This window comes from Manis javanica, chromosome 13, assembly GCF_040802235.1.
Source record: "Manis javanica isolate MJ-LG chromosome 13, MJ_LKY, whole genome shotgun sequence".
NCBI classification, from domain to species: Eukaryota; Metazoa; Chordata; class Mammalia; order Pholidota; family Manidae; genus Manis; species Manis javanica.
In genome coordinates this window covers 66,944,423-66,958,976 of record NC_133168.1, presented here as the reverse complement: position 1 = coordinate 66,958,976, position 14,554 = coordinate 66,944,423, and the positions used below count along the sequence as shown (strand labels likewise).

The following is a 14,554-nucleotide window of genomic DNA, read 5'->3' as shown; positions in this document are numbered from 1 at the left end:
TTACGCTGATTGACAGTGACTGCAATGGGGTGTAGGGAGGACTTGATAATGTGGGTGAGTGTATTAACCATAATTATGCTCATGTGAAACCTTCAAAAGAATGTATATCAATGATTCCTTAATAAAAAGTAAAAATAAATAATTTTGCTTGTATTTTGCCACAGTCTGTGACACCACAGTAAAAATATTTAGGTGAAGTGGCAATTATATCTAGTTTTAAAAAAAGGGGTGAAAAAAGCCTCAGTGTAGTCACCTTAATTTTAAGAAAACAAATGCTTAGATTTTAATAACACTGATAATTTTTATTATACATTCAGAGTGAGATTACTAGTTGCAATTAATTTCAAACACAAATGTTAGTTCAATTTCTGGGAAGTACACTTACAGAACAATGTGAATATACTAAATGCACAAGTCTCTAATTTCACCTCTGTTCAGAATAAGACAAGGGTTTGTTATACACCATGTATATGAATAGGCAATATGACTACTTTCAAGAAGTTTCCTGGTATCTATAAATTTGACTTGAGGAACTCATTTTTTTTTTCCTGTCTTGGTCTTTAATTTGAAAAAGTACTATTCCCACATTTTCCACTAGGAGTCAGCCAGTGACCATTAATGAATTAAAGGAATGGGAGGAGGTTGGAACTCCACTGATGAATTTCCAACAGCTGTGTTAGCATTATTAGGTCAGGGATACATACGTTTTTTGATGTTTAAAAAATTTCCCATTATGTGCTTTTTTTATTTAATAGAAATAAATCTATTTTGAAAGCTTTAAGAAAAAAATTTAATAAATACTCAAAGTTCAACTGAGTAATAATCCTGCTTAAATAGAAAATTTTTATAATTGTACAAGTAGATAAAGTGTATTATATGAGTGTGTTTTCATTGCCACTGGGAACAGTGTGGTTAAGACTTGCTCTTTGGAGCAGAGCTGGGTTTGAGTCTTGGCTCAGTCATGTACCAGCTGGAAGAACGTCTGTGATTTACTTAACATCTCTGTGACTCTTTTATTTCTCTAGGATGGGAAGAATAAGACCTTCCTCATAACGTGTTTGGTTGAGGTTGAAATAAGAATATAAATGACTTAGTACCATGTATGTGTACTCAAGAAGTTGTAGCTAAAACAGAAATGTTTAGATTCTAAAAGGATCAAGAACTTGGGTAAAAAAGTACAATTCTGTTGTGACTCTACTAACCATTTTAACACATAAAGGGAGGACTGCCTGGAACATACACATCTAGTGTGGGAGAAAGAGGACAGGTAGGCAAGCCAGTCTTGTCTTATAATGGCCTATAATTACCCTTCAGAATCCCTTTGGCAGTTTTGATTTTCCCAGTAGACAGTTAAACAATAGGTGGTGCGTATCAGAGACGCTTGGCCATTGCTCAGAAGGGCATTCCAGGGCGCAGGGCCAGCAACCCAGTGACTAACCACGAAGAAAACTCAGTCGGCTCTCTGCATGAGCTACCTCACATGTTGTAACAGCCCAATGAAGTGAGACTCATGCCAAAGTCAAAGCTCACACCTGTGCACATTCATTTCCTGGGTACAAGATCATTACTGACAGCCCCTGAGAACAAGCTTTAAGTGCTTCTCAAAATACAAAAGATAGACTCTCTCCTTCCTCAGATATCTCTTCTTATTCCCCACCAGTTCTGCTCTCATGACCGTTACCCCATTTTCTGCTCCACTTCACCCCTCTTCCCCGGAGCATGAACCATTTCACCACTCGTGTGGATAATCCAATCTTCACCGGCACCCTAGTTCCCAGCTGCTTTATTTCTGCTAACCTTTTCCTGCACTCCTGAATAGCAACATGCAATCTTAGTCGACCCCAGAACCTTATCATCACCAGGAACTGCCCTGCCTTGAAGGCAGGACTCCAAAGTCTCTTTTTCAACTACAGATCCGTTTCCATCTCCCCTCCTTTGACTTTGGCTGAACCAGGTCTCTGACTTTATGAGACCAGCAATCCTTCAACCCGTGCCCATTTTCCCAGTTGCTGTTGCTCTCCACTCAGCCTGGAAATCATGCTCAATCACCACAACTATGTGCAGATTAGCACGTTGTCTCCCCTCATCCTGTTAACCTTCCCCCTCACCGACCCTGCCGACCCCCAGCCATGGGGAACCCACATGTGCCATGGTTCCTCCACAAGAGTTTCCAAGTTGCTGAGCAGATTTTAAAATGACTTCAATACACTGAATCATGGTGGCCAGCTTCATTTGGTCTTGCATGCCTTTTGCAAACGATTTCAGTTATCCCACCGACTTGACTCTCTGGCCCATTTTCTTTAGCAAGTATTCTCAATCTCCTCACTTTTGCTCAGGAACCCACCCCGTCTCAGCACTGACATGACCACCAACTTCAGTGAAATCAAAGTCAACCTTCCCTCAAGCCTCTCTCGAAGTTTCTCCAGCGTGGGAAGATGTTTCTGACCCTTTCCAAGACTGCCCTCTATCTGCGTCCTTGGGCCCACACCCCACTGTGCAGGGCCATATTCCACCCAGCACCCCTCCCCTTATCTGTATCTCCTGCCTTCCATTCTCCTTCCTCTCAGCCTAGTTGTGTCCATGGATTTCTTCACTCACACTGTGCCTTGCTTCACCTCGCATGTCCTCAAACCACCATCTTCTTTTGTCTTTTCTGAACTTGTTAAAAAAGTCTACACCCAGTCCATCTGTTCTTACCCCCCCACCTCCCTTTCTCTTCAACTCACTGCAATTTACCCCTTTGTTTCTTGGTTGTCAAATCTAATATCTACCTTTCTGTTTGAATTGGGTTTGACCTCCGCAGCATTTGTGCCTGCTGCTCCACACCCTGTCTTTGAGATTCTTTCCTCCTTTGTTACCCCACCTTTCTCCTCCAGCTTTCTTACCACCTCCTGGGCTGCTCTCCAGGTCCCCACCCCTCTCACAGATTACTTAGATGCTCAGGTTCCCCAGGGGGCTTCTTTCTTTTTACACATTTTTATGGGCTAGCCTATCAAATCTCAGGGCTTCGGTTTCAGTGTGTGTGGGGAGAGCCTCCAGATCCTCAGCTTCCGAGACGGGAACTCCCACCTGTGCTGTACCCCCACCCCCCTCCACCACCTGAGCACAGAGGACCCCCTCTCACTCCGCCCTGACCAGTTAGTCCCCTTCGTAGCCTATCCTGCAGCTCACAGCCCCGTCCTCCTGGCCCAGCTCCTGACTCATCCTTGACTCACTGCTCTCTCTCCTCCTGCACTTGGTGGGTAAATCCTGTTCCCTCTGCCTCCAAGACGGGCTTCACTTCTGCTGCCCCCTCTCTGTTGCAGCGGCTCCCTGCAAGTACCCCTTAACTCTTTCCCAGAGTATTATGGTAACGTGCTAACTTTTCTCCTGCCTCCAGCCTCACTCCTCCAAGTGATCTGTCACACTGTTCCCAAAGTTACACTCTCAGAACACGGGGCAGGCCATCCCATCCCCTTCCTCCAAAACCTTCAGCAGTCTCCCACTGCTAGTAGTGCCCGGACCCCGAGTGTGCCTTCAAAGACCTTCTGAGCCCCAATGATGGCCTTCCACCTCTCCACCCTCACCTACTACTCATCTGAGGACTCAGCCCTTCCATCTAGAGTCTGTGTGCCATGTACTCCGAGCACCCACCTGCTCACCTCTCTCTGTTTCTGTTTACGCTGTTCCCTCAGCTAGGTTTTCCTCTCCCTTTCCCCTACTTCCTAAAAATGTTCCCCATCCTTCAAGACTGGGGTAAAAGGCATTCTCCCTCCTCTCGGCCCAACTGCAACTGAACACTTTATCCTTCCACAACCTGGTATATGCCTCTGTTAATTCATTATGTTTGGCAAACAGCTTCTGGCTTACATGGCTCACTCCCTCATCTACAAACTCCTTCGCAGCTGAGCCTGTGTCCTATTTCCCCAGTGTTCCCCCAAAACCCAAGCTAGCTCAAGTCCCCAGCGGGTGCTCAGTGCACCTTCAAATAATTCTCATAACCCTATTTTGTATGAATTGTCTAGAAATTTTCTTAAAGTCTTTTCCTTGTATTTTCTTCTTTTAAGGTCCAAAAGAAAATACAACAATTAAATTAAATTTAAAAAGCCCTCCACGGAGTTTCCCTACAATTGTGGGGAGATTGTGAATCTTCAATGTACATGGCTGGTTTAATTGACCCCATATGTATCCCATTTCTCATTTTTCGTCATCTTGAAATTGAACATTTACGGCTGGCAGGCTGCCCCCCTAGGACCTGAATTCCCTTGCATTTTCCTGTTTCTTGACCTCTTCGTCTTACCTTAGCAGGAATCTTTGCTGCGTGGTTCTCTAAGATCAGTCTCTTCAGGTGCAGAACCCATAGGCGTTTGTCTTGCTGGGATTTAGCCTAATGGAAGGAGGTTTGGACAGTCAGACAACTCACACCTCCACCATGCACAAGATTCAGATGGTCCTGTAGCCCTCTGATAAGATGGGAAACACACTGCATGGCCAGAAAGCTCTGGAAAGGCCGCCTGGTGCCCGGTGCCCATCCTCTACCAGATGAGCCTCACAGGAGGCGAGCCCGTGTTACCTGAACTGTGTGCTGCAGCTTGGCGTTCTTGTAGTGGAAGACACTGAAGCTGAGCGGCTCCTTTGGAATCATCTCCACGAGCATGAGGTTGCCACACTGAGCAGGAGACAGAGAGGGTGAGGCTCGCTTGGAAGAGAAAGGAACCAGCCACTCACGTCCTTGCCTGTGACCAACATGCAGACCTACCAGGATGTGAGCTTTGTATGTAAACGTGTCATCTCTCTTCTTTGTGATGAGAAGCAGCTTGTCAAAGAGGAAGAGCGTCCGCTCGTTCTTGGCCCGCTGGATGCGGAAGGTGCCTTCAAGCACCAGCTCTCCGTAGCTGGTCAGGTCTGGCCCCTTCCAGTTAGTGAGCAAGCTCTGTATCTCCTGAAGAAAGGAATGCGGCATGTGACTGAACAGGAGGTGGGAAGGAAGGCAGTGAGTACAAGGCGGCTCATCTGCTGAGCTTCAAGAATGGTGTCTAAGTCTCTCCAGCAGGTTTTAATGCATCTAATAGCATCTAATGATACATGACAAAAATACACATGAATGGGTGTCACTTGAGGGTTATTCCAAATGAATCAAGTTGTTAGTTGACAAGTCACCAAACACTTGTTTCTATTCCTTGATAATCCCTCTACGAGGGCTGGTGGCAGCAGCTGTGTCTTTCAACAGCTTCGTAAAGAGGCCACTGGCATCTGACCTTCTCAGATGGGCCTCCATCCCTAGACTTTCCGACCCTCTAGTCTCTGGACAAAAACCTTCAGAGCTATTGATTTGGAAAGACTGCCTTCAGAAACTGAAGTCTACACCACAGACAAATAACTCAAAACTAAAGCCTATGTAAAAGCACACAAGATACAGCTTCTCAGAAACTTCCTGATAGTAATCCCATACAGTTGGGGAAGAAAGAAAAGGAGATTGATAAATAAACATTGATAACATGAATTTGAAGTTTCTTTGGGATTTATATTACACCCATATCAACACTTTTAAAGGAAGCTGATTTTATTATTTTGAAAAATGAAAAATGAAAAATATTCACAAACAGCATTTTATTAAGTAGCCCATAAAAACCCAAAACTTCATTGACTGAAAGTATAAATGGAAATGGAGATTAAATCTGAGCCAGAGCCTGACTCAGCAGTGTCTTCAGAATGCTAAACAGACCCAGAAGCTATGAGAAACAAGACATTTAGCCATTTCAGACATTATGTGTACAAAACACTTGAATGATGAGGCATTAAACTTTTCTTACTGCTATAAAAACAGACATGGTCTTGAAGATCAGAATGTGGCCTTCCTTTGATTTTTGATAGTCAGTTGCATCACACTACACTCTGGCTGCCTACAGATGAAACCTAGAGTTTTGTTTGGACTAAATAATGTATCTTTTTTTCTGAATTGGGCACAGGTATTCAGCATAGCATGGAGTCACTCTGGGCTTTTATTTCTTACTCCAGGGATACCCAGAAACCTGTGACCAGCCTCTGAGCCTACATAACTTTCTGTTTAAAAATAGTACATCATCTGAGGTGTCCAGGACATGATCACTGGCTCATGACGTTCCCAGGGATTTGGGGCTGAAACTGTTGGTGATGGAAAGGACCTTAGCAAATACCTCCTCTGTCTGATGTTAAAAGTGAGGAAGCCAAAATGAACTGGCGAGGGCTCATTCTTAGTGAAACTGCAAAGGACCTGGTCCAACACTTAGTCCTTTTTCCTGTGCGTCCCCTGCCCCATTAGCGCACACATGCCACCTCCTGATTTGGCATTAACTAGTGAGAGAGGAATGGAGGCTTAAAACCATTTTAACAGCTTGGAGAAAGTTGCTTTCAACAAGAATTAATTACTTGAAATTAACATAAGATAAGGCCTTGGGAGACTCATATTTTTAATATGGGTTATTGAAGGGGTTATGAGCTAATTATGAGTTTTAAGGCACCAGGTAACTTTCTGTTAGATACCACATTATACAATGATCAGTATTTTTGGTGTCTTGATCTTTCTTCAGGGAGAGCTGTGATGAAGACGGTGGATGAAGCACAGTACTGGAGCAGCCTTAATGGTGAATTTGGAAAATGACAATGAGGGGCCACCGCCTAGGGAGCTCACCTGCAGCCGGACCGCGTGCTCGTGTTTCCTCTTCATGTCGTTGATGTGCCAGGCTACTCGCTGCATCGTGTCGATAGCATCAAGCACCACATCATAGCCTTCTGTGTCCTTGTCAAGGTGATTTTCGATTTCCTTAAAACAAAAACAAAAACAAAAACAAAAACCTAGTTATTTTCATCCTTTTTTTTCTTATGTAGCCAGTGAAACATATGCACCTCTCTCTCTGATTAGTTCTTCGTATTTCATTTTCCTATTTATTTACACACCACCACCATTCCTTAAAATTTTTAGATAGCTTACCAGAAATACCTGCAACAGAATGGTAAAATAGGAATAAAAAAGGAGCTAGGAAAAATAGAAGTAGATTAGAATTTCATGACAAGGAGGATAAGAAAAAACGTATACATACACAGGCCATTAAGTCTCACAGAGATAGATATTACAATTATAATAAATATGAGAGGTGATACTACAGTTGGAGATTTCTGAGCTTCCTGGTGGCCAGTGTAATATAGATTTCAGTAACACAGTTCTCACTCTTAAAAGATAGAGAATATCCTTTCTCCCAGAGGAAATAAAATGTCTCATACAGCATTTAATATGTAAAAGACTCAAAAACGTAGTGGACATTATCTTTAAAAAATACTTCCATAACAAGTGCATTTTCATGCAGGCAAGGCCTTAAAGTCCACAGGAAGTTCACTAAAGACAATCCTTTAGAGTTCTGGCATAGATCTCATGGGTCAAGTACTTACTCGCTGACGGTCAGCACTTAGCTTAGCACTCGGGTTCCCTGATCCCAGGGACATAAGGAAGGGACATGGTCTCTGTTCTAATATTTCCAGCACGTAAAATACGTAAGTCCCCGGAATCCTCAAGAGTCTATGGATAGGGACGATTACATTATTTCTTTAATTCTATGTACTCAACAGTGTCTGTCAGAGAGCTGGGTGGCCAATAATGCTTATTAAATTGAAGGTGTATCTTCTTAAAACAATAACAGAAGTCCTATATAAATATCTAAGATAGTAAGATGGTACTGTAGTCCATTAGATCATTTCTATGACATTTATCACACACAATCATTAAGTTAAAGGATGGAGGTTGAATCTTATGGTGCAACATAAGATTAGGTCCATTATTTTATAGTCAGACTTTTTAAATCTTTGTTTACTTTTACTGAGTACTCACATTCTCCATCTAGCTAGAAATTAGAAAGAAATTTACGTTTTCTTTCCACACTCAGACTCAGCTGTTAAAAGCGTCCTATGAAACTGTACCACTGAACTAACAATTCCCAGGTAAGCTCAAGCTCAACAGCAAATTTAAAAAAGCAGTAAGTTCTTCCTCTAGTTTAGAAGCAGTCCTGTTCATCAGCAGACGGGAGGACAGAGTGTGTTCTTAGGGCATCTTCACGGATGGCTACACAACTTTGAAGTGATGTGAACGACACAGGAAGAACACTCTGCATCAGCTGTGAAGCAGAAATACTTCAAAAGCAACCAGAAGTTGGTTTTCAATTAATCTAACCACTGTTCTTCCATTTTTTCCTTCATTCCCAGTTGCTAGGGACCGAATGTTTGTGTTCCCCTCAAATTCATATGATGGAATCCGAAACCCCATGGTGCTGGTATTTGGAGGCGGGGCCTTTGGGAGGTAATCAGGTCATGAGGGTGGAGCCTCATGAATAGGAGGAGGGTCCTTACAAAAGAGACCCCAGAGAGCTCTCTGGCCTTCTTCCACCACCTAAGGAAGCAAGAGTCTGTAACCCAGAAGAGGGCCCTCACTAGTGCCTGACCATGCAGGGACCCTGATCTCAGATGTCCACCCTCCAGAACTGTGACAAATAAATGTTTATTGTTTAAGCCACCCAGTCTGTGGCACTTGGTTATAGCAGCCTGAACCAAGACACCAGCTCTTAATTTGAGTGTAAGGGCTGTTTTTCCTATCAATTATGTTTTTGTAAGGATCTTGACTTGTTATATGTGACATGCATAAGTAACTGTGATCTTAGACTTTTCTTTTCGCTGACAGCCACCTTACTGTCTATAAGGCCACACTTAGAGATTAGTGAGACACACTAATCTCAGATGCCATACTAGCAGAGCACGGCAGAGATCTATTTTGGGACAGGTATTATTTAAGAATTATTTGGGCACTGAATTAGAAAATTAATCCTACTAATCTAAGAAGTCATTAGTATCAATTTAACAATTAAAGCAATAACCCTGATACAGCCTCACGGAACGCAAGATTCTCCAAAGATGAGTCACCCCAGGCAAAAAGACAAAGCTGAGAAATTTCTGGTAAAGTTAAACCATAAGAATTCTTCAAATTTTAAATGTGTGTCAAGTGAGCAACCTTGGAATGATTATCCAAGTTCAAAACCTAAAATCATTTAAAAAGAGATACATACAAATTGCAGGCATGTTGATACGGATAAGAACTCTGGATTAAAATATGCTTAAGATTTCTAATGTAGCATAAAAACAATAAAATGAAAATGATAGCTTACTTTTATCTGCAGCCTGTGAGCCACACTGGACGTGGACAATTCACAGGATTTGCCCCAGATGCTGGCCCCTAACCACTGTACCATCCTGTCTTTCTCATATTGCAAGGGCAATCTGATCCTACTTATAGAATGAAAATTACTCTCAATGGAATATTCTTCCCCCCATTTTTATCAACTTTCTTAGAGGATAAGAAATGAGAATATGAGAGCTATTTCTATCTTTGTTTCTAAAGCCTCCTTAAATTTTGTACAAATAATGGGAAATGATATAAAGAAAAGATACCCTGAAGTGATGCTGAGCTGAGCTCAGAGATCATTCATCACACCGCTATCTGTCTTCTCCCTTTTCAGTCCCTTTTCTTTGCTCGTACAAAAGAAAGTCTATGACAAACAGCTCCCCTTCCTAACTGACTCTAGGCTCATGGAAATAGAATAAAACATAAAAAATCTGTTTTTCATTAAGATGACAGCTTCCTGCCTGAAATTTCACTGCCCAGAATGAGGTACTCTTAAGCCCTATCATGATCAGAGCTAAAATCAATCTTTTTACTTGGCTGCAGTCAATGGGGCTTCAGGCCTAGAATATAAATATCTCTAATTCCTCAAAGCAGATTAGTCAGTTGTAAAGTATGAGTGTATAAAACGTTTTCATATGTCCACAGCCTTTTTGGATATATTTTTTCCCCCTAATCTTAATATATACACATAAAATCCCCATTCCCTGGAAAGTCCTCATGCGCAGACAGAAACTTACATGCAAAAGGAGATGATACTTGAGAATCCGCTGAACTGGTTTCAAGAGATAGGATCCCAGTGGCAGTGAGTGTTTCAAAGTTTCCTGACGCTCCCTGAAGAATTTGGCCAGCATCTTGTTCCTCATGCACTCTGTGAGCACAGCCACTGATCTGCAAGCAGAATAAACATTTGTATCTAAATTGCCATGCTTATCATGGGCATTTAAGTTTTAAGGACCAGTGTTAAGTGTAAATGCCCTTCAACAGGTAGGATAGTGCCACTCAAAGCTAGACTAAAATGCCTCTGGGTAAACTGGAGAAACGGTCTCTCTGGGTGCAAGAACGAGAAAAGGCACCGGAAGAAAGGCAGCGGTACCTGGACCTCCACCTCCTAGCAGCAAGCTCTTTACTTCCAGGAGATGCAGCCCCCTGGCAGCACACGTGCTTGGCAAAGGGGATGTGAGCAGGAGTCAGCCTCGCACTGCCTCCTAGCTGGGTGTCTGCTGAGTACTCAAACCGCACAGGTTAGACCGCAAGGAGGCGGCACCTTTGTATTAAGCAAAAGGAGTTCCTTCTTCACAGCAGATCCAGCCCATGCTGGGCACTTGTCACCCGCTCTGCTGGTCGCCCTTGTATAACACACAAACTGTGTGACCTTACGTGTAGGTCATTGGAGACCTCATCCCATGGGTTAACTTCCTTTTGAGAATCTTTGAACAGATCCCTCTGTCCACCTCTAACCGGCTTTCCTCATTCTACAGACAGCTTCTGAAGTAGCTACTTAACCTCACCTCTTAAGGAGCATTACCTCAGCAAAAGTATTAGAAAAGCAGGTCAGGATTCTTCTTCCATCCCAGCTCCCCCAAAGGTAACAGGTATAGCCCCCAAACATCCTAGGGGAATGGTTCAAACAACGTTCACATCTTATATGTAAAGCTGGCTAGTGAGCTTGTGGACTCACTCACTCATACATGTAAATTAAAATCTTATGTCTCATAATTTAGAAGGAAACACGTGGAAGTAATTTCAGCCTTTTTCCCCAAGTGAGTAATGTGTTTTCAGGATTAATTTTGAAAATCAGATAGAGCCAAACAACAAAATAAGACTCCTTGAAAGGTAATGAAATGGAGGTCTCCTAATTAAAGTGATTAGGATCCTTTCTGTGCCCATATGCTTCGAGAAATACCTAGTCAAATGGGTTTATTTCCCCCACATATGGAGATTTCAAAACTGTTCATCATGTAGCCTAGAGAATCTTCTAAGGCTCTTCAGAGTCAGGACCAGCTGCCCAGGAGCCCCTTGGCCCTCTGAGGGTTTGAGCACCTGCCTGAGGATAAGGCTCCTGCAGCACACTGAACCCGGAGCACGCTGAGCTCTCGATCCAGGGCACGGGAGACATCTGAGGACCATGACCCGAGGGTGCTGGGCCCCTCCCTGGGGGAGGGAGGAGGCGCTCTTTCTCTTCACAGCGAAATCACTGGGGTGTGACTGGTATGAAGAAGGTGGCACCTGTCAAGGTGTGCTAGTGACAGTTACTATCACCAGCCTGGATCCAAAGTGGGAAGAAAAGTTGTCAGATGGGCTTAAACACCTGGCACTCTTGGCGTGTTAAGGTGGGAAAGGAAACCTCGGGCCTCAGAGAGCAAACTGGACACAAGGGGACGAGAGGAAATATTTTTCTATGAAAACCACACTATCGGGCAAGAAGTGGACATGCCTGCTTCACTGAGAATGCCTTTTGAGCATCTATTCACTAGTATGTTTCTTTCCTTTTTGAATGTCAGACTCAAAATTAAAAACACTTCCTCTAGGAAAATGTCCTTACCTCTCCTCCCTGGGACTTGTTACTCCTTAACTGTACATATCCTTGGCTTCTTTTACACATTACTGAGTCCTTTCTACATTACTTGGTATTTATTGATTTGATCTTCCCTGACACAATTTTGCTAATGCATTTAGTTGAACTCTGACCTTCAAAAGAATATGAAATTGCTAGAAGGCAAAGAATATTAGCTCCTATTTCCTGCCAACACACACAGCTTAGAACCATGTTCCATCAGTGCAAGCCTCTTAAAAATTTTCTTGCACAAATGATTTTGCCTGTCCCTTGACCCTGAAACAGCCTAAAAGGATGCCTTTAGTTTGTACTCTCCTTTTTTATTACTAAGTCCGAAAAATCTTAACTTCCAAAATAGCAAAATCAGAAATTATTTCTTCAAATGACATGTTTATACTGAAATTTGCACAGACACAATTGCCCAGACAAGCCCCTCTAGCATCTCAGATTCTGATAATTGGGTCCAGAACTTGGCTGACGCCTCAGAGTCTGAATGTTTTTTCTTTCCCCCAGGAAGACACGTAGAGGAGAAGTTGAGGGCCGGTTCTGAGATTTCTCTGAGTTAGGGATGGGGCAATGCTGCTTTTTTGCTTAAAGTTCATGTGTTTTAGTTGGGGGCATCTTATAATTTCCTGATTATCTTCAGCATATAGGTGGAAACAAATACATTAGGAGAGCATTGCTTAAGTGAAACTATTAACTCTGGGTGGGTCTGTAAAGGACATGGTGATAAATGTGCTAATCTGCATGTGCCTTTGTTTTTTGTTTCTAGGGAAACCTGGGAAAGATATGGCTGGCCACCGACCAAACAGCCACAGCACAATATATCCTGACCAATATTTAGAGGATGAGACTAAAATCCTCCAGTGGAAATGATTTTGCCATCAGCAAGTCTGAGTCCCTGGCCTCGTGCCCCTTAATCCTTTGGCCATCTGGATTCCCCCAAACTGGCTTTTTGGGGCCACTCACACACAGCGGGTGGGGAACATGTGTTCTGCTTTATAGTCACAGCCCTAGAGGCTCAGCCTGCTGGCTTCTCTTCTGGGTGGATCGCACTGCCCTCTCTACTCTTGGGGATATGTTTCTACCAAGACTGCTACAGAGCATGTAAAACCTCCAGAGCTCTCATCTTCCTGGCTGGTCCCGGAGGTTCCAACTTAGGTCCTGCTGATTGTGGGAAAGCAGATGGTACAAAGGCACAGGGGCAGGGAGGATCACAAAGCTTCAGAGACATTACAAGGACAGAGTTGCATGAGGTCTGAGGTGAGAGACACCTCAGTTCACATCCTAGCTGGGCGCCACACTCATCAGCTATTGGACCCTTGAACGTCAGTACACACGTCGGAGCTTCGGTTACTTTATTCATACAGTGGGGATGTGGCAGGGGAGGCAATAAACTAGCATTGTTGACAACCTACTATGTGCCTGGCACGGAGATGGATGTTCTCCTTTCCTTTAATCCCTCAGCATCTCTGGATTGCTGTGAAAGTTAAATTCAACAACATTCTGTTTTTATAGCATTTAACAAAGTGGTTAAGGATCAGTAAGTGCTCGAAAAATGTCTTCTGCAGAAAAAGGAGATTCCAACAGTGAGACTGTGGCCTTAGGCTTGGCTCCCTTACTGACTGAGGTGGTCAGTGTATTGTCAGGATACTATTTTTGGATACAGTTTAGGATACTGTATTGTGCTCCATCACTCACTTCCTGCCCTGGCTCCCAGTGAAAACCAAACTGGAGCCACGGTCCAGGCGAGACAATGAGGCCTCTTCTCACATGAGCTTATCATGACCTTCCCTTTTTCTAAACTCCATAAAATGTACATAATTCACGGGACTTACATAGCAAAAAAGAACATATTTTATCCCCAGTGAGATTACAAAAATTCATTCGCAGTGCTTCCCAAATTCTTAAAAATATGTCACACATACAAAAGGGATAACAGACCAGAAATTACAGCCAAACACAACTGGTTTGCTTCGTTTCTCACCTACCAGTCTTTTTGGTCTCTTTCAAGTTCTTTCCTAATTTTTCCACTGCTGGCTCTGCTGGGAGTCCCAGAGCCCAAATGGATCAATATCTGCACCCACCCCCCAACCCCCGTCATTCATTCTCAGCAGGCTCTGCATTTTCTCTGCAGCATTCAGCACAATGCCAGGGACAAAACGCCCAACACCGACACACAGAGGCCTCACTTGAAACAATAAGGATGAGAACAAAGTGCTCCTGCACATGCGCAGTGCATACCTTGGATAGTTAGTGCAGTACTGGGTATAAATGTGGAACTCTTCACTCTGCAAGGAAACAGAAGAGACTGTCATAGGCAGAGAAGCACCGGCATCACCATTCACTTAAAAACAATAAAGAGAAATGGCATTTATACCTTTGAATTTGTTTCTCTAATCACACGGGCCTGTCTCCTGAGCCCAGGGCAAACATCTAAGCCAAAACATCTCCCTGTTTTATACCTAGAATCCACATACATGTAAACTCATTTCAGTTCAATAAACCCTTATTGAGCATCTATTGTGTTTAGGTGAATCTGAAGGCAAACTGGAACAAGAGGAAAAGAAGGTTTCTGCTCCAGTGCTCATAGTCCTGTGGTGGGTTTGCAGTGCACAGAAACATAAAAAGGTAGTTTAAATATTATGTACGTGTTGGAAATATGCACAGGGCATGAGAAAGCTGCTATCTCCTTTCAAGCCCTCGTGTATGCAGTCATCTCTGCCCACCGTCTCCCCCACGTTTTTCATAGGGCCACTATGCATCCTTCGACACTGAGCTTAGGCTTCATTCCTCCAAAGAGCCTTCCTTGAGCTGTC

The 14,554-nt window shown here is 43.3% G+C and overlaps 1 protein-coding gene across 7 annotated transcripts in view; it reads right to left on the bottom strand.

Moving 5' to 3' along the window:
- Nucleotides 1–14,554, bottom strand: part of PLEKHG1 (pleckstrin homology and RhoGEF domain containing G1) — a 202,607-nt gene that overhangs the window by 20,053 nt on the left and 168,000 nt on the right. For all 7 annotated transcript variants that reach the window (XM_037022991.2, XM_017673936.3, XM_017673929.3 and 4 more), the window contains 6 exons: nt 13,980–14,026; nt 9,919–10,069; nt 6,650–6,781; nt 4,739–4,921; nt 4,553–4,648; nt 4,280–4,366 (listed from right to left, as the gene is read on the bottom strand). In XM_037022991.2, coding sequence (XP_036878886.2) covers nt 4,280–4,366; nt 4,553–4,648; nt 4,739–4,921; nt 6,650–6,781; nt 9,919–10,069; nt 13,980–14,026 — 696 coding nt within the window. The remainder of the gene's footprint in view (nt 1–4,279; nt 4,367–4,552; nt 4,649–4,738; nt 4,922–6,649; nt 6,782–9,918; nt 10,070–13,979; nt 14,027–14,554) is intronic.